General features: G+C 43.1%; 1 protein-coding gene across 3 annotated transcripts in view; it reads left to right on the forward strand.

Annotated features, from left to right (window-relative positions):
* PEAK1 (pseudopodium enriched atypical kinase 1) overlaps positions 1–23011 on the forward strand; it is a 208403-nt gene that overhangs the window by 163913 nt on the left and 21479 nt on the right. For 2 of the 3 annotated variants that reach the window (XM_075897375.2, XM_075897376.2), the window contains one exon: positions 10455–10651. In XM_075897375.2, coding sequence (XP_075753490.1) covers positions 10455–10651 — 197 coding nt within the window. Of the gene's footprint in view, positions 1–7907; positions 8021–10454; positions 10652–23011 lie in introns of all 3 variants that reach the window. The other variant, XM_089781972.1, reaches the window with a different exon arrangement.

Consider the following 23011-nt stretch of genomic DNA (forward strand, 5'->3'; position numbering starts at 1 on the left):
CCATTATATTCAACTTATGGAAAAGGTCCAAATAATTATCTCTTTGCACAGACACTGGTACTTTTTTTCATCCAAGCTGTTGCTACACTCTTCTGAAATTATTAAAGATGCCTACTTTAACAACTCTGTGTAGCACAGTCCTGTTTTTTGTTTCAGCTGCACCAGACTAACATGGCTACATTTCTACCACTACTTTAACAACTGGCTTTTTAATAGCAATCACGTCAGTCAGATGAGCATTTAAATGAACAGTTCTGTCCACAGAACACCAGTACTCTATTTTCATATTGAGGTGGTGGTTCTCGAGACAAAGCAATCTTTTATCCCTAAAGTGTCAAAGGAGACAGTACTGCAAGCTTTCTGTCCCAAATCACAGTGTCCAATGGAAAAGTTGTGGAACAGCATTCTTTACCTGTCCAATAATAAAAATACATCTACACAAAACTGAAGTATTCAGGAGATAGATTTCATAATTTTGTCTTGTTGGCTACCTGTAAGGTACAAAAAGATTTAAAAGCCTTTGGTGAATCAGATTATAAATAGCTAAGGCATAGAAGATTAAAAAAAATCATGTTTTTCACATATGCAGCATTGTCTCTTGCATTGAGACATATATTTTTTTAAGAATAAATCTACAACGCATCCCAGTTTCCATACTGAAAGTTAGGTCATCTCTTCATTAGTAAGGTCATAAACTAAGCCACTGACTGACAGGTCTATGTTCCATCAAGATGTAAACAGGCCTCAAACCAATTATGATTTATGGATCTTACTACTTGAAGAAACGAAATGTTTACATTCATCCATATACATTTCCCTAATGCTTTCTGAATTTAACAGTAATGCATGACACTCCACTGTGAAGTTCTACAATACATCATGAATCCAGTTATAAGTTCTGGAGAATTTAATATTAGGTTCCATAGCTGTGAGAGATTACAGATGTCAGGATTTTAAAAATTCCTTGCTATCCTTAGGAAGTCATAATATCATATTCACAGATTTCAGAGAGCATGGCCTTTGAGAAATGCCCACAGGCATTCCAGTTCTTGGGTTCAACTCTCCCCTGCAATGTGAGCTTGATAACTTTGGAAAACTGTCTATTGGGATCTGTATCTTTACAGATCTTTACCCGGTTGTAACCAAAGTTTATGAAGGGGTTATTCTTTATATTTCCTCTGGGGCACAAATTAATCATATCATAGTATTTTAATCTTTTTTAGAACATTTGTCAGAATCTTCTCTCTCCCATCACACTCCGAAGGCAGTATTTCTCAGGGCTCATCTAGACTATGTGGAATATTCAAAAGAGGATATGCAAATATCCTTAGGAATTTGCGTATCTTCTGATTCCACTTTCAAAAGCATAGCTTTCAAAAGAGAAAGTAATCAAGACGCGTTTTTCTGTCAACCCCCCCCCTTTTTCAAAAAGCTGCTTTTTCTCAAAAAATGAGGTATACACAGCTTTTCAGAAAAGGGGGGGGCTCCGCTTTCTAAAGTGAGATCGGAAAAAGATATGTAAATTCCCACGGAATTTGCATATCCTCTTTTGAATCTTCCACGTAGTCTAGATGAGTCCTTAGTGTCAGTGCAAAAATCAGAAGAATGCACTCACATTGAATACAGTATTTATTTCTGTGTGTAGTATTGTTGTAGGTGTGTATTCATTTCTGGTCATCCTGTCTCAGAAAGCATGTAACAGAATAGCTGGTGTTCTACACAGACTTCTGAAATCCCTCTGGATTTCTAAGGTATGAAGCTAAGGATTTAGAATCATAGAGCTGGAAGAGACCTCAGGAGGTCATCAGATCCAGCCCCCTGCCCAAGGCAGGACCAATCCCAACTAAATCAACCCAGCCAGGGCTTTGTCAAGCCGAGACTTAATCTCTAGGGATAGAGATTCCACCACCTCCTTAGGGAACCCATTCCAGTGCTTCACCACCCTCCTAGGGAAATGGTTTTTCCTAATATCCAACCTAGACCTCTCCCACTGTAATGTGAGACCATTGCTCCTTGTTCTGCCATCCGTCACTACTGAGAACAGCTTCTCTCCATCCTCTTTGGAACCTCCCTTCAGGAAGTTGAAGGCTGCTATCAGATCCCTCCCCTCCCTCTTCTCTTCTGCAGACTAAACAAACCCAAATCCCTCAGTCTCTCCTCACATTCCAGCCTCCTAATCATTTTGGTCACCCTGTGCTGGACCATTTCCAATGTGTCCACTTCCTTTCTCTAGTGGGGGGCCCAGAACTGGACACGATACTCCAGATGTGGCCTCACCTAAGCTGAATAAAGGGGAATAATCATTTCTTGGATCTGCTTGCAATGCTCCTTCTAATGCGCCCTAATATGCCATTAGCCCTCTTGGCTACAAGGGCACCCTGTTGACTCGTATCCAACTTCTCAATCACTGTAATCCCCAGATCCTTTTCTGCAGAACTGCTACTTAGCCAGTCAGACCGCATCCTGTAACAATGCTTAGTATTCTTCCGTCCCAAGTGCAGGTCTCTACACTTGTCCTATCATAGAACCACAGAGCTGGTAGAGACCTTAGAAGGCCATCAAGTCCAGCCCCCTGCTTTAGGCAGGACCAATCCCAACTAAATCAACCCAGCCAGAGCTTTGTCAAGCCGAGACTTAAACATCTCTAGGGATGGAGACTCCACTACTTCCCTGGGTAACCCATTCCAGTGCTTCACCACTCTCCTAGTGAAATAGTTTTTCCTAATATCCAACCTGGACTTCTCCCACCACAACTTGAAACCATTGCTCCTTGTTCTGACATCTGTCACTACCGTGAACAGCCTTTCTCCATCCTCTTTGGAATCTCCCTTCAGGAAGCTGAGGGCTGCTATCAAATACCCCCTCCCTCTTCACTTCTGCAGACTAAACAGACCCAACTCCTTCAGCCCCCTAATCATTTTGGTTGCCCGCCACTGGACCCTCTCCAATGCGTACACATCCTTTTTCTAGTGCAGGGCCCAGAACTGGACACAATACTCCAGATGTGACCTCACCAGAGCCGAATAAAGGGGAATAATTACATCTCTGGATCTGCTGGCAGTGCTCCTCTTAATGCAACCTAATATGCCATTAGCCTTCTTGTCTACAAGGGCACACTGTTGACTCATATCCAGCTTCTCATTCACAGGTCCTTTTCTGCAGAGCTACTACTTAACTGGTTGGTCCTCAGCCTGTAACAATGCTTGGGATTCTTCCGTCCCAATTGCAGGACTCTGCACTTGTCTTGCTGAACCTCATCAGATTTCTTGTGGCCCAATCCTCCAATTTGTCTAAGTCACTCTGGACCCTATCTCTGCCCTCAAGCGTATCTACCTTTCCCCCCAGCTTAGTGTCATCCGCAAACTTGCTGAGGGTGCAATCCATCCCATCATCCAGGTAATTAATAAAGATATTGAACAAAACTGGTCCTAGAACTGAACCTTGGGGCACTCCACTAGACACCGACCACCATCCTGACACCGAGCCGTTGATCACTACCCGTTGGGCCCAGCCTTCTAGCCAGCTTTCTATCCATCTTCACCATCCAATTTTCCAGTCCACATTCCCTTCACTTGCTGGCAAGAATATTGTGGGAGACCGTATCAAAAGCCTTGCTAAAGTCAAGGTATATCACATCCACTGACTTTCCCACAGAACCAGTTACCTCATCATAGAAGCTAATCAGATTGGTCAGGCACGACTTGCCCTTTGTGAGTCCATGCTGACTATTGCTGATCACTTTCCTCTCTTCCAAGTGCCTCAAAATTGATTCCTTAAGGATCCCTTCCATGATTTTTCCAGGAACCGAGGTAAGACTGACCAGCCTATAGTTCCCAGGATCGTCCTTCTTTGGTTTTTTGAAGATGGGCATTACATTTGCCATTTTCCAGTCATCCGGGATCTCTCTCAGTCTCCACAACTTTTCAAAGATAATGGCCAAAGGCTCCTCAATGACATTTGCCAACTCCTTCGATACTTTCGGATTCATTAAGTCCGGACCCATGGATTTGTGTACGTTTAGCTTTTCTGAATAGTTCCTAACCTGTACTTTACCCACCAAGGGCAGTCCATCTTCATCCCATCTTGTGTCACTTAGCGCATTAATCTGGGGGCCCACCTTGTCCGTGAATACGAAGGCAAAAAAAGCATTGAGTACTTCAGCTTTCCCCACATCATCTGTCTTAGGTTACCTCCTTCATCCAGTAGGGGCCCCACACCGTCTCTGATCACCTTCTTCTTGCTAACATACCTGTAGAAACCTTTCTTGTTATCCTTCACATTCCTTGCAAGTCGCAATTCCAATTGCGTTTTCGCCTTCCTGATAACCCCCCAGCATTCTCATTTATACCCCTTCCTGGTCATTTGTCTAAGTTTCCACTTTTTGTAAGCTTCCTTTTTGTGCTTAAGTTCACCAAGGATTTCCTGTTTAAGCCAATCTGGTCTCCTACCATGTTTGCCTCTCTTGCTATGCATTGGGATGGTTTCTTTCTAAAGGCTTCTTTAAAATACTGCCAGCTGTCCTGGACTCCTTTCCCCTTCATGTTAATATCCCAGGGGATTCTGCCCATCAGATCTCGGAGGGAGTCAAAATCTGCTATTTTGAAGTCCAAGGTTTGTATTTTACTACTCTCTTTTCTTCCTTTGGTCAGGATCCTGAAATCTACCATCTCATGATCATTGCTTCCGAGGTTGTCACCCACTTCTACTTCCCCTATTAGTTCCTCCCTATTTGTGAGCAGAAGGTCAAGCTGTGCACGGCCCCTGGTCGGATACTTCAGCGAACCTCATCAGATTTCTAAGGTATGAAGCCAGTATGAAGAGGCACAGAGGGGAACCCATGCCAGCTTGGACTGCTTTGCTCCCTGCGGGGGCAGGAAGCCCACTGCCTCTCTCCCTTTGAATTATACAGGACCTGCCATGGCTCTTGTACATTTTAAAGGAAGAGGCTAAGTGAGATAGCGAGCACTCCCCTTATCAACTGATCGAGTAGTCAATATAACAGAAGGATGGATATAACAGAATAGTCGTTCAGACACCATCAGAAAAAATCATTGAAGGCATAGAAAGACTTCCGTGTGAAAAGAAATGTAAGAGAAGGTGATTGGTTAGAGAGGAGGCCAATAAGAAGGGACATAATATAACTTTACAAAATAAGGAATGGTGTACAGATGGCAAATCTAGCACTCAGGTATGTATTTTCTCAAAATATAAGAAGGGACATCCATTAAATCAGTGTTTCTCAAAGTGGACCATAAAACCACTTTGAGAAAGCTGCTAACTGGCCATGCTGGTGTGTTTGTGCCAGGGCAATGGAGCCTTACGGTTCCCATTGGCTCCGGTTTATCGTTTGCAACCAAGGGGAGCCATGGGACGTAGCATGGACCAGGCCGCCACTTCCCACCGCTCCCCTTGGCTGCTAACGGCAAACTGGAGCCTTTAAGCTCTGTGACTGCAGTGCCAGTAAATAAACACACCAGCACAGCCAGTTAGCAGCTTTCTTAAAATGGTTTTGTGGGCCACTTTGAGAAACTCTGAGTTAAATTGAAAGGTAGCAAATTTACAAAAATGATGATAAAAAGAAATACTGATTTTAAAAAAAACTGTGGACAAACTTCCTTTATGGCTTGGCAGTTCTAAATTGTTAACTATGGAATTCTTTCACCTCTGCTAAAGCCTCTGTTCCTAGCTAACGTCAGAGACAGGAAACTCAACTACAGGCATTACTGGTTTGATCTAGCATGACAGTTTGTTTTCTTATTCCCATAATATAAACCCATAAAGTTAGTCAGATACAAAACTGGTGGTTAATCCTCCCTACTCTGTTTCATGAAGATAAGATGATCCTTCATCCTGATTTTAAGTTCCTGTCTAAAGTGATGTCTGATTTCCATCTCAGGCCATTAACTTGCCTGTATTTTTCCTCAAACATTATTCATTTTCAGGGAGTTCAGGCTTCATACCAGCTTTATACCTTAGAAATCCAGAGGGATTTCAGAACTCTGTATAGAACAAGCATATCAGTGAATTCCTTGGACTTTATGCAATTCATCAGTAGAAGACCAGGAGCCTTCTCATGTATGTGACATTATGATCTTGCAGCTATCAGCCACCAGGGAATACCAGAGCACATTCAAATAGTTCTAAGACAGTTTCCATTTTTTTATTATTTCTGTCACTGATATGCAAGGCTATTATTTGCAGTTTGGTATAATCGTTATGCAGAATTAGTTCTTCAACTAGATATCTAGATCTGATCAAAATTCAGAGTAATTTTGTATTCACTCACAGTAGATATTTCTCATTCTTACCTCTTGGAGGGGTCACTACTGATTTATTAATCATCCAAATGTGTAGGAAGCATATGGGCAATAAAGAAGAAAAAACAGTTAATGTACTCACTGTGGTTCATTAATAAAATTGGTTCATTAATAAAATTGCCCATATGGATGATCCAAATGCTTGTGTTGTCCATTTCTTCTGAGTCTTTCAGATAACATAAATGTCTGATATGGTGAAAAATCTGAGGAGAAGTTAGGTCCACAGCCTCTGTGCCCTCAAAATCCTATGCAAGAGGGTAAATGGTCTTAGCAGACACTGGTTTAAAGAAAATTCTTAACTTGTGCAGTGGGACATTATAATCACAGTAGTATGAAGAGGTAGTCATCTTCAGGACAACTGTTGCCATGGTAATTTTATAGGTGTTATATTTTCCCAGAAAGCTAACAAAACACATTACATTTTAAATGACCAGATAAAGCAAAAATATTCACAGGTTCCAAGTAGGGAAGTTAAATTTTGATTGATCATCTAATTGAGTAGTTGATGGAATTTCCATCGATTAGTCGATAAGGGGAGTGCTCGCTATCCCATTGTGCTTCTCCCTTTGAAATGTACAAGAGCTGTGGTAAGTCCTGTATATTTCAAAGAGAGGCAGGCAGCGGGCTTTCCACCCCAGCAGGGAGCAAAGCAGTCCCCACTGGCACGGTTTCCCCTCTGTGCCTCTTCCTTTGAAATGCACAGGAGCTGCAGGTGGCTCTTGTACATTCCAAAGGGAGAGGAGCAGCAGTGGGACTGGCATGAGCAGGACTGTTTTAATCCCCTCTTGTGCTGTTTCCCTGCTGCCCCCTACTTCCCCAGCCCCCAATGGAAACGGTGCTGATGGGGGGGAAACTGGCTTTTAAACCAGCTCCTCCCAGCACCGGCTCATGCTCCCCCACTTGCTGCTTCTCTCTGATGGAGGCAGCAAGGGGTGGGAGTTAGCGACTAGTTGAGTTCCTACATTTGCTTATCGGGTTGTCGACTGGTCACTTACATCCCTAGTTCCAAGTGATCTGTGTGGATTAATTAGTAGTGAGGAATTATTTCCATTTTTCTGTATTCCTACTTCTGTCTTTTGTGGGTGGTGTTAGATTTGACCTTTCATTAAACAGCTAGGTGAGGCAGTATAAAGTGTCTTAGCTTGATCACTCAGAATCTCTCCCTTTCTCCCATAAGAAGAGAGATGCTTTCTCCAAAGTGTTGCAAACTGACATCTCATTGCTGCCATTTTCAAATAAATCATTTATTTTTTTTAAATATTAGTATCACTTTGAACACCGATTAAAATGTTCATGTACTTTTAAAGTTAGGATAATTTTGAGCACTTTAATGGCTTACAATATATGTGGTGTTAGTGACCATTGAAACTATTCTTACTAGTTAATGTGACTGCGAACATACTTGGCAGAATGTAAAGTACATATCATGTGTCACGGCAGTGAGGGAGTTAAGAAGGCTGGGCTACAACTTTGGTGACTGTACATTCCTTAAGGTATTTTAACACCTCCCTCAGACCAACCCCCTAAAATAAACATCAAGGTGCAGTAAATGATATCACTGTGTGCGGAGTTCAGCCTTGTTGCTCACAGCTTGCACACTGTGGAATCAATGGTTCACCAGAGTTTCAAGACATGATTAAAAGACTCAAGAAGGCCCTAAAAGAATTTCCTTTAATGGGGAATTGTGTGAGTGAGTATAGTGGGTGAGTTCATTTTTTTTCCTCTCTCTCTAGCTGTTGATATTCTTTGTTTGGCAAAAGCTTCTGAACTTAGATTTATTGTATGTGCATGCATGTGTCTGAGACTGGGAATGAGTCTATTCTGTACCTCACCAATCAATACTAAAATTGTTTTATGAGATACGAGAATTTCTATTACATGGTAGTATCAGAATAGCAGATCTGTTATAGGCTATACATTTTGAACAAATGTATTTTTATTGGAGAGGTACATAGAGGTCTGTATAAGATTTGTTGGTGATAAGATAACCTCGTGTGTTTAAAATGATTCCTTTGATTTAAAGAACCTTGTTACAGCTTTGATATAATGTGTTTTAATTTTTAAACGCCTTTGGTTAACTCTTTAATATGCACTTATTTTGATGCCCATAATGTGCTTTTTTTCACCATTCACATGCATGTTAATAAAAAGTGATTGATGATTTTGACACTAAATAATTAAAACTTCAGCTTTTTGGACTTTGCCCTTTTGTCTCTGCTCTGTTACTACTATGTTTTGATAGTGCTTGTTTTTTATAAATCTGCACTTAAAATTCCAAAAGTATGAAATCTGAAATACCATGTGCCTACTATACATGAAATTTTTAGTGTTTGTAGTCTGAGTTATGAACGGTTGGGAGACTTTTGAACTCTTATGGCCAGTCAGCTTTGGATTGGTGTAGAAATGCTTTTTACAATGTACGACAAGTCTGTAAGGGCTCAATCTTTCCTTCGGATGTGCAAATGTAAGATCATTAGTATATCATGGAAAATTAGCTGCTATGCGGTGTACACAAACACAATGCGGCAGGTTAACAAGATATATATTTATTCCATCTTATCAAAAGTTTGGATTGGATTTGAAAACCTACACTTGTATACATCTATAGGGCCAGATCATGGAACGTTCTAAGGCCAGATCTATCCTAGACCTGAAGGATGGTATAAGGTACACATCTTCAGCTATGTAAATAACAAAGTTGTAGTCGACATATCTTAAGCCAAACTTGACACTGTCTTCACAGTCGGAGGTCAACCAGAGCAAATGCTCCATTCGGCTTCCCTTACTCCTAGTAACTGCAAGGAGTATCAGCACCTACCAGGGGCACCCTCAGCATTTGATTTAGCGAGTCTTTACTAGACCCACTAAATCGAACACCAGAAGATCGCTCTCTGGCACAGTAAGTATAGACTTGGCCTGAGTCTCTCCTTGAGGAAGTGCCTGCCCTAAACCTTAATTGAAATCAGTGGAATTTAGGGGTTCTCCGTTTTTTCAGGACCAGGCCCAAATCATGAAGAGCTACTGAGATTTTGTTCTCAGAAGTTGATTCTAATGAGTGTGTAGATAAAGAAATGTAATTAACCATTATCTTCAGTGTTACAAATGGTACCATCATTGACAATCACTGGCGTAATGCAATAGTCAACAATTCAGTGCTTAAACCTGGCCAGGACTAATTTTTATTTGTTATATATTTTGCATCATTTTTAAACTATCTACAATAAATATTATACTTGTAAGGTGATTATTTGATTAAGATGACTCCCACCAGTTACAAGCAGGGTAGGAGAAAGAATCCCCCCTACCATTCTTGATATAAACATCAGTGGCTGCATTTTAATCTTCAGGTATATTTTGTGTAGGTCGCTAGGGAGACAGAATGCTAGATTAGATGGACTATTGGTCTGTATTCCAGTGTGATAATTCCTATTGTGTTGCCAGAATTTGAAAATGTAGCTTTAAAGTTTTATGCATTTCCTAAAACAGGGTGGGAAACCTCAGGCTCAAAGATTGGATGCAGCCCCGGCTTGCCTGGATCTGGCCCCCAAGGCTTAGCACCCCTCCTCCCCGAATGAGAGAGCCTACGCTGGTGCTCCAGCCCCCCTGCTGCCCTCTGCAGGCCTAGGACACACCGAATCTCTACTACCCTGACATAAAAAAGGTTTCCCTACCTCTATCCTAAAGAGTTTAGGAGTATTCTCCTGTGTGTAAATGTATGACTCTCATTAAAGCAAAATCCTTCTAATTGGCTTAAAAAAATACCCTTAATAACTGTTGCTGTTCTATAAATTGTACAGCTGCTGTATGATATAGAGTATTATCTCTGTGCATTACATGTACTTACATGTATTGACTACGCTCAGTTGTCTGAAACATTTTGTGACACTTTTGTACGAAAGATGTTTTTTATCATTGATACTTTAGTGAAAAGTGAATGCACCTTAGTGAAGAGACAGAAAAAACTTGCTAGAAAAATAATTGTAAAATATTTGGAAAGGTGAAAGGGACACATTTTTTGTTTCCATTTCCCAGTTCTTTGCCTTTTAGGCAAAAGTATTGTATAATTCCAAAACTATGTTTTACTGATACCATATTAGTACCTTTAGTTGCCAGGTGAATTTTGTTTGTTTGTTTCAGTCAAGTGCCAGCTGAGACTACGGTGGAAGATTTATCTCCTCAGATTCCAAGAGCTGTTTTTGTGAAGCAGGATATTGGTGGCAGTACCTCTGTTATACCAGTGTCAACTAACCATGTCCAACAGGAGGAGGAAGAAAAGGAGGAAACATCAGATTCTTCTGACTTGAGCCCTTTCAGTGCTACATATAGCAATTTAGGTAAGTGCATTTACAAGACAAACTTCAGCCGTCATGCCATTGAGAAGACTTATCTTGATATGAGGGGCTGTTACCTCTTGGTTCATCTGTAGAGACCTGCAGATCTGCAGATACACACTTTATATCCATGGATATGGCTATCCACAGCTCATTTTTTCATATACAAATTTTGTATTTAGAATTTGCAGATATCTGCTTTACCACCATGAGTATCCAAATCTGCGGATGTCATTGAGAATATCCACAGCTCATTTTTGCAGATACAGATGTGGATGTGGATACAGAGCTCTAATCACCTGACACCAGTGTTCCCTGTAAGATTTTCTAACCATGAGCAGAGTGAGTTTTGGCTTGTGCACCAATACTGAGGTCATGTGTGCTGGTTTAGATGTGTGCCACCATGGCACCCAATTTAACAACGCACACGTTCCCGGCCGCTGGAGCAGAACCCCTGCCCCTGCCATGCAGCATTTCCCATTGCCAGCCGTCAGAACAGACCCCGCCTAGCCATGGAGCATGTCCCGTTCCTCGCTGCTGGAGCGCACGCACGCGCGCACACACACTCCCCTCACCATGCCACAGATCCCATTCCTGGCCCCAGTCGCCAGAACCAGCCCTGCCCACGCACTTTCCCCCCCGCCACATGGCAGCCCCGGCCACTAGATCAGGCCTCACCCCCAATACATGATGGCGGCAGATCCTGCCCCGTCGCTCAGCCCAGCAGCTACCGCACCATGCTGTCTCAGCCAGCCCCGCCTGCTGGAGCAGCCGTCTGGTGTGAGACTGCTGCTGCACAGTTCTCCAGAGGAGGTGGATGAAGAAAGAATTTTTTGTGCATGGCCATGCAGATGCACACCTTAGCAAGAACTATGCCTGACACCCTTTTGAAAAAAATGGGTTCTTAAAGATATCTCAAACTTCACCTACTTTTAAAATATCAGTTTTTAGTTCTTTGTTGAAAAAAGATGCTTTTGTCTCATGACTTATGAGCAACAAGCAAAAGGAAGCCAATGAATTAAACATTTCTAAGATTTCAAGATCACTGAGGGGGAGGGTTGTAAAAATATGAAAAATAGTCTTTGTGTTATCTATATTATGTCTTGTGTAAGTGATGCCTTGGAAGAGAGCCACAATTTTCTATATTTTTATATTTTCAAAGCCATTTTACCAGAGAAAAGTTTTGAAATAACAGTTGTGAACATTTTAACTCTTTCAGAATAATTATTAAACTAAAATATCTTTTCCTGATACTCTCAGTAAAATCCAGGACTTTTTCTTTTACAATCTAAATGATGTTTCCTGGTGCATTTTGAAGCATCTTGGTAAATAAGACTATACTCGAATTTTATTCTAAAAAAGTTAGCAATTTACTTTTAATCTTGCAAACCAATTGCAGCCTGTGCTTCAGAACATACATCTTTTCATCGTGAATCTATCCATCAATAAATTTGTGTCCCATATTAAATATTTGTAGCTGTTTGGATTTTTGTGGAAGTTTTTCTGAGAGGCCAAAGGAGGGAATTTAAATAATTCATTACCAGTGTGTGTTATCAATATTGTAGGCATAATAGACTTTTTGATTTAAAAGTACTACATAGAGATTTGAGTGTACAGCTTGGCTAGTAAAACAGAAACAATCAGAAACACCTAGGCCGTGTCTAGACTACACCTCTTTGTCGACAGAGAGATGTAGATTAGGCACATCAAAATTGCTAATGAAGCAGGGATTTAAATATGCTTCATTAGCATAAACATGGCCACTGCTTTTTTCCGAAATGGAGCTTTTTAAAAAAAAAGGCAGTCTAGACGTGGATCTGTTGAAAATAAACCCTTTTTCAAAAGATCCTGTATTCCTCAAAAAATGAGGTTTACAGGATCTTTCGAAAAAGGGTTTATTTTCGACAGATCCACATCTAGACTGCCATTTTTTTCAAAAAAGTTCTATTTAAAAAAAAAAAGCAGAGGTCATGTTTATGCTAATGAAGTGTGGGATATTTAAATCGTATATTTAAAACAGATATTTAAAACGTACCCCTATTGTATACTTACTTTACTTTGTTGTGTTCTTGCTTTACATGTGATATGTGATCAAAGTATGTGACACCAATCAAAATATTGAAAGATTTTCATTAAGAAAATCTGCATAGTTTAACTTTTTGCATATGACGAGACTGACTGCGATGGGCCTGCTTCCAAGTGTAAAATTAAGCATTTTGCATAATCAAGGGCCTATATTGTTAAGCCTTCAATGTATAAATTGTATAAATAGGTGAATGATAAATATTCAGTGAAAGTGTAGTGATTCTTACTGGCTTAATAGCAGACATCTGGCTAACTTGTTCCACAAATGAAGCATTGCTGTTATTGTTTATAAAATCACTTGAAGATGAAAGACATAATGTTACTATATATTTATTTATTATTAACATAAGAAAAAGCTCTGTCTGAGAGGAAGAAACTCAAAGTCAGGGTTCTCACATAGAAATTGTTTAAAGACATGACAGCAAGCTGTGGTTTTAAGTATGGGTGCACGGTTGAGACACTAACTTGTCTATTCTATAGATCTGATTCACTAACTTGTCTATACTATAGATACCATTTCTAGTGTGCATAGGACCTAGCCATATCCTATAATCAGGACAACATAAGGTATTATTATTTTAAATTCTGCTAGGTGTGAAATATCACTCAATGCCAGTGGCTGCTTATCTGACAGCTTCCATTCTGCCATTAGGTTTTATTCTATTGCAGGACTGCTTATATTAAAAATGCCATTTAAATAGTGACATCAAGAATTTCCTCCTGAGCCATTTGATACATTTCAACTTAAGTTTCTCATGAAAGATTTTAATGCTGATGACTGTTACAACAGGGTAGATCTGCATTGCTCTAGTGCAGGGCTACTCAAGTTTGGAAGCCCGGGAGGCCACAATGATATAGCACATGCCAAGGGCCGCAACTTAAGTGTGGTTGTATATACATGCAAATATGTATGCAAATATATGCAAAGAGCTTCTTTCACGCTGATGGGTATGACTACAAAGATTAAGGCAAGACTACACAACACACAGCCCCATTTAAATAAGTTCTGCTGATATTAATAAAATGCAATATTTACCCTATTTCCACCCATATGACATCACTTTTAATGAGCAATGATAGTCCAGGAATTTAACTACTAAAATGCATATCAACAGAAGACCATTATATTGACTCACCGTTGCAGTGTGTATTGCCAGTGGAGGCCATCTTCAAAGGATTCCACCCGCAGGCCGCATGTTGAGCCCCATGTAAACTCAAACTGTACCGCAGGCCGCAAACAAACAGGCCATGAGCTGCGTGTTGAGTTGACCTGCTCTAGTGCTTCAGTTTAGACTCTACATATGCCAATATGAAGGGTTCTTCCTTCAGGATAAGTAATTCACCTGGCCAAGATATGGTAGCTAGGTTACTGAATGAATTCTTGTGTTATCTAGTGCTCTCTACGTGGGGAGAAGGGCTAGAACAGCTAAATAGTGCCACTCAGGGTATGGACTTTTCACACCCCAGAGTGACATAATGAAGATAGAAATGTAGCCGTGTTAGTCTGGGGTAGTTGAAGCAAAATGCAGGACTACATTGTCCTGCATTTTGCTTCAACTACCCCAGACTAACACGGCTACATTTCTATCACTATTCTACATGCAAGGCACTACATTTAGCCGTTTGGAATGGAAATCCATCAACCATATGAAGAAACTCGCACAGATACAGACTTAAAGTGCTACATTGTCCTGCATAATGAAGATGATTTCATTTTTTAGTGTGGATCAGGCCTCGGATTTTAGAACAAGCAGCAGATTCTTTCTTCAGTAAATCTCTGCAGTGGTTCTCCCTCTCCATCACATTAAACATAAGCTGCCTGTGTTCACTTTGAAGACCCTTCCCAATCACTCCCCACCTTGCATATCATTCTCATTCGCAGTCCACACTCACTTCTGATCGGCCCATGATGGCAACCTCCTTTGCCCACTTAATTAAATTTTCAAGAAAGCACATTTGTGTTTTCTCCCATATTGCCCTTTACGCCGAGGAAATGCTCTGTAAATATCTGCAAAACTACTCCTCCTTCAAAGCCCTCCTTAAGTTCTCTTTTTCTGTGATGCTTACAAAACACACAGCAGAGGCTATGCATTGTGTGCTAAGATAGCTGTCTATCTTGCTGGCAATATTGACTCATTGTTCACACGTACTCCTTTGTCTGTCTGTCTATTCCTCCATTGTCTCTTTACTTAACTTGTTAGCTCTTTGCAGTAGGGACTGTCTTTTTATTGTGTTTGTTGGGCACCTAACACAACAGGGTCCTAGTGCACGATTAGGGCTCTGAAGTATTTATTACAAATACTAAATGATGATCATAGTAAGACTAAAGACATGGTAGACACATCTGAAATTTAGTGTTAAAATTTTAGTTCAATCTGTTGTTTTGCCAGTGTATTTCCAACATACTGTGATGCAAAATGGTATCTCTTGGCTTTTATTTGTAGCAGACAGTGTTTCTCTTTCTCAGATTTCTGTCGGACTTCCAGTCACCTAAGTTAGGTTTCCAGATGTGAAGGCATTAATAGCTAACCTTAGGCCTGGCCTGGCAAGTTTGTTGTAAAAAGCAATGCTACCATACATGGCATTGAATTTTCTGGCTCCAACACAACTTTTTTTTTCTCTCTCTCTTCTTTCAGCTACTTCCAGTAGTGGTCAAGTGGTTGCCAGGTTGGGAGATTTTATAAATAATTCCTCTTTCTTTTTAGGTTTCACCATAGGCAAATGACAAATGTTTATTTTTTGCAGTCAGTAAATTGTACTTGTGTCTGACTGGCCCTTCTTCACTGAAACATGAACCTATAATTTTATTTCTCTAGTTCGGATTTACAATGAACTGTTTTTATTGGCAGATCACAGTAAATACATATAAATACATAAATATTTTGACTTACTGTGATCATAGATGTGATGGGGTTGATATAGTTGGTCCATTTAAATAAATACCCTAGTTGGAATACTGTGTCGAGGTCTGATATGCACAATTCAAAGATGCTGAAAAATAAGAGGGTTCAGAGAAGATTCATGAAAATTATTAAAGAAATGAAAAACATGCCTTAATAGTGAAAGGCTGAAGGAACTCAGTCTATTTGGCTTATTAAAGTAAAGGTTAAGGGGTGACTTGATCATGGACTTGGGTTTTACCAAATGCTGATATTGAACTCTTCAATTTAGTAAATGAAGACATAACAAAATTCAGTGTCTGGAACGTGAGGCAAGACAAATTTATTCTAGAAATAAGGTGTGAATTTTTAACAGTGAGGACATACGTGACTAAAGAATACCTAAAGAGCTGAATATGTAATCTGTTTCAGGAATTTGTACAAAACCTTAGTTTTAGGGAGGGATTCTGTGAACAACAGTCAAATCGTCAATTGTTTTACAGCATTTTTTTTTAATAAATAGTATCTCAAACTACTTGATATTGCATGCTGCTGAACAGGAGTAATAGAAAATAAAGGTGCCATATAGTAGCAATATTAATATTGTGACCAGGTCAGGTCAAGGGGATATAAAGGAGTGCTAGAAGGAAATAGGTTTCTGTTCTCTGGGTAAACTAGCAGGGGATGGCCTAGAACCAACAGGAACTTTCCAGAAGCAGTCTGGACAAATCAGGCCAGTTAACACCTGAAGCTAATTAGGAGTCTTCCAGGGCCAAGGGAGTCAGGCTAATTGAACTTCTTGGGGCCTGTCATGGGGCAGACTCACCAACCCAGCACTTCCAGCCAGCAGTCCTGGGAATTAGCTCTCCCAGCTCACTGGACACCTCCCCCTAGCTGGTGTCTCCCCTTGTTGTCTCTCTTCCCTGTAGTCCAGACCCATGTCACTCTTTGGCCATGATGTCCTCTTCAGGACACTGCCCTCCGGCAGTGCCCACTCTAGTCTCTCTGCACCCCCTTCCGGGGGAGGAGGTTGTTGTTTACCCAACTGCTCACTCCAGGGTCCTCCCAGTTCTTCTTCGCGGAGTCCCCATGGGTACTCCACAGAAGGCAAGCCCAGCACCTTGGCGCCGCAGGACGGAGCGGTAGTCCGGCCGGACCGCGCATGCGCGGAGAGCATCTCTCGCGGCTTTCGCGCCCTTTCGCGCTGCTCGGTCCGGTCCCAGCCAGTTCCTCTCAACTGCCTCAGGCTGCAGACAGAGCAATCCTCTTCTCCTGACTACCCCACTTGCGACGTTTTCAGGCGTGTCTTGCTTCAATATTAGTTTTTTCTTTCCCCTTTATAGTTCAGAGTCTTTATATCCTCCTTTTTTAAAAAAAAACATGTTTTTTCCTTTACTCAGAGTTAAACTTTCCGGCTTCACTTAGATATGTAAAGTTGTTCTTCTTTGCTGTGTTATAAATTTTCGTTTCTAGTTGCTTTTAATACAAAAAAAAAAAAGAAAAAGAAAGAGAGAGAAAAGCATATTCAGAGAGGGGTGAGAAGGACACGAGGTTTTCAAGACACTTCAGTTTTCCTTCATTGGGACCGAGTGATGCAGTTTAAAATGCCCAGATCCCCGGGATTCAAGAAATGCAAGCAATGTAGAGAGGCTATGCCAGCTTCGGATGGTCACGCGTTGTGCATCCGCTGCTTAGGAGAGAACCATGTCCCACAGAAGTGCTCTCTTTGTTCAAAGTTAACAAAGCAGAGCAAGGCGTGAAAGAGAAATGAGATTGAGAAGGCCCCGGGGGCCTCCCCACCCCCCCCACAGCCTTCTCCAGAGCCAAATAAACACCGGGCTTCTTCTCCAACTGCTGCGCCTCCCAGAAGGTCAAAACCCTCTCCAACCCGCTCTCTACCTGTTCCTTCTAAGAGTAGATTGAATGTCAGTACAAAGCCGAGTACTTCGACCCTATCCAAAGCCCAACCGGCACTGACCAAGGCACCAAGACTCATACCATCGGTGCCGAAAGTGCACCATCAGCCAGCACCGGCAGATACCGCACCGAAGACTTTGGTGAGCGGCACAACGGCACCGACAACAGCGCCTAGAGACGCAACCACCCCATCGGCACCGCTGCGCACCGACAACCATGTGGCACCGAAGCACTCAGAGGACTACACACCAACTGCAGCACCGCTTCCAGTGGCATGGAGAGAGCCTTCGGTGCCGATCACCCCTCCGGACAGAGAACAGCAAAGACGCCAAGACCCAAGAGTCTGTCTCCTCTCTCTCTTTCCCCTGCATTCTCCCCAGAGCCCACCTTGCCACCACCATTACAGTCTCCAGGAAGGATGCCTCCTAGCAGGTTCTCTTCATCAGAGCGTCTCCCATCTCCATTTCTGACACCTCCAACGCACTATAAACATCAGGACCATAGAACCCACTACCACAGCTTCTCTGCGTCTCCTCCTCCTGTACATCTTACCTCATATTCTCCACCAACATCGTACAGTAGATCCAGATACCATGACCGCTCTCCATTTCGGTCCTCATATTACTATATGGACCTGTGTGACAGACGTACATATTACAGGACCCATTCACCTGATCGCTGAGCTTTGTATCGATCCTTCAGATCGTCATTCAGAGCGAGGACACGTGACTCCCCTTATAGGTACTCTCCACCTCTACCAGTGTATATTCCTCATTCACCATCAATTCCTCCACCTCAACCTGAAGGGGAGCACCATACACTTCAGGAATCACACCAGGCTCGCAAGTCTCCCGAGGATCCTTTGTCATCCTCCCCCAATGAAGCTGTGATACCAGGTGACATCTCTCCCCCAGATGATATTAAGCAGTTTCAGGACCTTTTTAAGAGAATCGCCCGTTCCCAAAACATCCAACTTACTGAGATACAGAGCAAACATCACAAGCTCTTTAAGAGCTTAGAGATATCACAACCTCCCAAGTTAGCGATCCCTCTGGACGAGGCGATCCTGGAGGTTGCAAATGAACTATGGCAAACACCGGCTTCTGTACCCCCAACTAATAGGAAGTCCAACAGGAAATACTTTGTCCCACCTAAAGGTTCAGAGTTTTTATTCACGCATCCACTCCCCAACTCCCTGGTAGTAGACGCTCCACGCCAGAGGTCACGAGGGCCACAAGACAGGAACCAGACTCCTTTCTTTGATAAGGAATCAAAGAAACTGGACTTATTTGGTAGGAAGGTTCATACCTCCGCAACCCTCCTTCTGCACATAGCTAACTACCTAGCTCACCTATCTAACCACAATTTTGATAATTATTCGAAATTTATTGCTCTCGCTGACTCCTTACCAGAATCGAAGAAGCCTCTCCTCTGAGCATTGATCCAGGAGGGATACGCCTCTACCAGAACCAGCCTACAAATAGCAGCTGATGTGGCAGACACGGCAGCTAGAGCCACAGCTATGGCAGTGGTCATGAGACACTCCTCCTTCTTACACGCTGCAGCGGTCCCTAAAGAGCTGCTAGCAAAGGTCAAGGATCTCCCATTTGAAAAAGATGTCTTGTTTGCGGAGAAAACGGATACACTACTCCACTCTAGTAAAGACACCAGGTCCGCTCTAAGGACTCTTGGTATGTACACACCACCTTTTAAAAGACGCCGCTATACACCATTCCAGAGGCGTTACGACTTTTACCACCAAAGGCAACCATGGCAACAGCAGCAGCACTATCAGAGGCCATTTGATAGTTCTTGACAACATCAACGACCTCCCAGATGCCATAATCAAAATACCCATGTGCAAATTTAGCCGTCGGCCAGGCAGCAGGTTTGACTCCCTGGTCGAGAGCAATCCTCCAGTCACAGCCGACACCGTCCATTTGTTCCATCACCGTCTACTCCCTTTTTACCATCAATGGGCGGCTATCACCAACGACAAATTGGTGCTAGAGATTATAGAAACTGCTACACAATACCCTTTCTCTCTACCACCCTCAACCCATCCCTTTTCAGGGACCCTTCTCACGAAGATCTGCTCAGATTGGAGATACATCATCTACTGCAGATTGGCGCAGTGGAACCAGTTCCACAAGAGTTCAGGGGGAAAGGGTTCTATTCCCACTACTTTCTCGTTCAAAAGAAGACAGGGAATTGGAGGCCAATACTGGATCTCAGGCAGTTGAAGAAATTTCTCTGAAAACACTGCTTCAGGATGGTTACGCTTTCATCTATAATCCCAGCTCTAGATCAGAACAATTGGTTCATTGCTCTCGACCTTCAGGACGCATATTTCCATATTACAATTCACCCTGCCCACAGGCGATTCCTCAGATTCGTGGTGGGCAACGGACATTATCAGTACAGAGTCCTTCCCTTTGGGCTGTCCGCAGCACCAAGAGTATTTAGAAAGGTACTTTCAGTGGTTGCAGCCCACCTACGTCACAACGGGATAACTATATTTCCCTACCTCGACGACTGCCTCATAAAGGCCACACCCGCCACACAGGCGAGCAAAATGCTGGCATTCACTATGCAGGCCTTTCATTCACTGGGGCTGCTTGTGAACAGCAACAGGTCAACATTAGCTCCCACTCAACACATAGAGTTCATTGGAGCAAGTTTAGATTAAAAGAAAACAAGAGCATTCTTACCCATTGTAATATTCCAGACCATTCAATCTCTGATAAATGTATGCACATCCAACAACACCAGCCAGGTGCTTATGCTCCTCAAGCTCGTGGGACACATGGCCACAAACACATTTGTTGTCCAGAATGCCAGACTTCATTTTTGAGCCTTACAACACTGGCTGGCCACCATCTACAATCACACCTCTCGCGACGTATGCTGGTCAGTTACCATTCCGCCCAACGTCCTCTCTTCCCTCACTTTGTGGACAGTAGACAAGCACCTACTATCTGGAGTGCCTTTCCGCTCCCACCTTCCAAGTTGTCAAATCACTACAGATGCTTCTCTCCTCGGGTGGGGAGCGCACATGAATGGAATGTCTATGCAAGGCCGTTGGACGCCTCGCGAAATGTTGCTCCACATAAATCTACTGGAGCTCAGGCTGTCTTCAATGCATGCAGACACTTCCTCGATCACATTCACAACTCTGTGGTGAAGGTCCTCACAGACAACGTAGCCACGATGTTTTATATCAACCGTCAAGGGGGAGCTCGATCACGATCCCTCTGTGCGCAGGCAGTCCGACTTTGGAATTGGTGCATCACCAATGGCATCATTCTTGTGGCATCATACTTACCTGGAGTAAGCAACATAACAGCGGATTCCCTCAGCAGGAAATTTGCACCAGACCACGAATGGGAACTCCACCACAGACCCCTCCACTTCCTATTTCACGAATGGGGCATACCATCGACCGACCTCTTTGCCACACGCACCAACAGGAAGTGTCTCCGATATTGCTGCAGGGCAGGACTCAGTCGCCATTCCCTGGGCAATGCATTCCTAATCAGCTGGAATAGCCCATTGATGTATGCATTCCCTCCAATACCTCTCGTTCCCAGGGATCAAAGCACATTGGGTCACAGTGATCCTAATAGCTCCAGCATGGGCCAAACAACATTGGTACCCTCAACTCCTACAACTGTCCCGTTACCCGTCCTACCAACTACCACTCTTTCCAACTCTACTCACTCAGGATCACGGGCGACTTCTCCACCCACAACTTCACACGTTGCACCTTACAGCCTGGTACCTAGCTGGTTAAATGAGTCGGAAGCCCAATGCTCTGCAGCTGTCAGAAATGTTCTCATACACGGCAGCCGGAATAGCACAAGAACTGCATATCTATCAAAGAGGTCTAGATTTCGAATCTGGTGCGCTGAACAATGTATGGATCCTGCAGTCACCCCCATATATTCTATACTACCATGACTGCCCCTTGCAGCCTGGGGGCTTGCTTAACCAGAGCTTCCCTAGCCCCCCAGCGGGAAGCCTCCTGCTTCCCAGGCATCTAGGTCCCTCCTGCTCTCTAGCAAGAGCAAAAATGAGCTTCCCTCTCTCCCTCAAGGAGCCCTTCTTTATATAGCCCTCATTAGCCAGAACTGCCTCATCTGGGGCTTCACTCTCAGCCCTCACTCAGGGCTGGGCTTTTGCCCTTAGAGGACCAGTGCAGGGCAAGTGCCCTGTCACAGGGCCAATCAAGAATCAGTTGAGACTGATTTAAAAGTTAGTTGGGAGGCACTTGAGGAAGGAAAGAGGCAAAGTGCAGAGAGTGAGAGGAGTCTGGGTGAGAACTGGGAGCTGCAAAACCAGAAGTGTGTGTTGGAGGAGCAGGACAAGCTGCTCAGGTACCAGAAGAAGGGAAGTAGTTGCTAGATGGGAGTAGAACAAGCCCCATCTGTTGCCACTACCTTAGGGTCCGTGGACTGGAACCCAGAGTAGTGTGCATGCCTGGGTTCCCCCCAGCCCTCTCCACACCACTACTGGATCTATCCCTGCATAGGTAGGCCAGGACTATAGAGAGGTTTCACCCCTATATTATGGACTAGTGATGAGCATGGCTCAGTAGTCTGTGAACCCTGCTGCTAGTAAAGAAAGAGGACATGTGGTGGGACACAGTGAGCCTTTGAGGCTGAACACTATCTGCCAGAAACACACAGGCACAGCCAGAGCTCTGCCACAACATAAATTAAATTAGTGCATGCTATTCGCTAAAAGAAGATTTAGAAATAGACAATAGAATGAAATTGGATTTATGACGACTGACAATTAGTTGCATGTCCCTCAGGAGCAGGAATTCACTTTCTCCCATCTATGGTGTCCGCTTAGAAATAGGATTAATGGAATAAGAAGGCCTGGGCTTAATCTGTAGCAAGAGGGATTAAGGTACAACATTAAAAAGAACTTTCTAACTGTAAGAATAGTTAAGCTCTGGAATAGAGTTCCAGGAAGGTTGTAGAATCATCATCATTGGAGGTTTTTAGGCACAGGTTGAACAAATACCTGTCAGAGAGAGTGTACTTCAGGGGAACCAACAGCCATGGTCAAGGTCGGGGAAGTGCTCTGCACTCCCAGAAAGGATGGGACCTCAGACAGAAGGGGTGGGGCCAAGGGCAGCCAGCCCTCGGTGCTGCCCAGATCACAGCACCATCTGCCAGTGCTGCCTAGAACATGCTCTGAGATGCCTCCGCCTCTCCAGGCAGCCCTAAGAGCTGCCCAGAGCATGTCACATGGTGCTCTAGTGATGATTTAAAGGGCTCAGGGCTTTGGGCCCCTTTGAATCACTGGGCCCCAGGACAGTTGCCCCCATTGCACCCCTCTGTTTGTGGGCCTGGTCTGCTTGGTCCTGTCTCAGTGCAGGGGGTTGGACTTGATGATCTCACACAATCCCTTCCAGCCCTATATTTCTGTGATTCAAAGTTAATTCAAGAGAAGATTTCAAATCAAGCTATGG

Source organism: Pelodiscus sinensis, chromosome 14, assembly GCF_052426305.1.
Source record: "Pelodiscus sinensis isolate ZL-2025 chromosome 14, ASM5242630v1, whole genome shotgun sequence".
Lineage (NCBI taxonomy): Eukaryota > Metazoa > Chordata > Testudines > Trionychidae > Pelodiscus > Pelodiscus sinensis.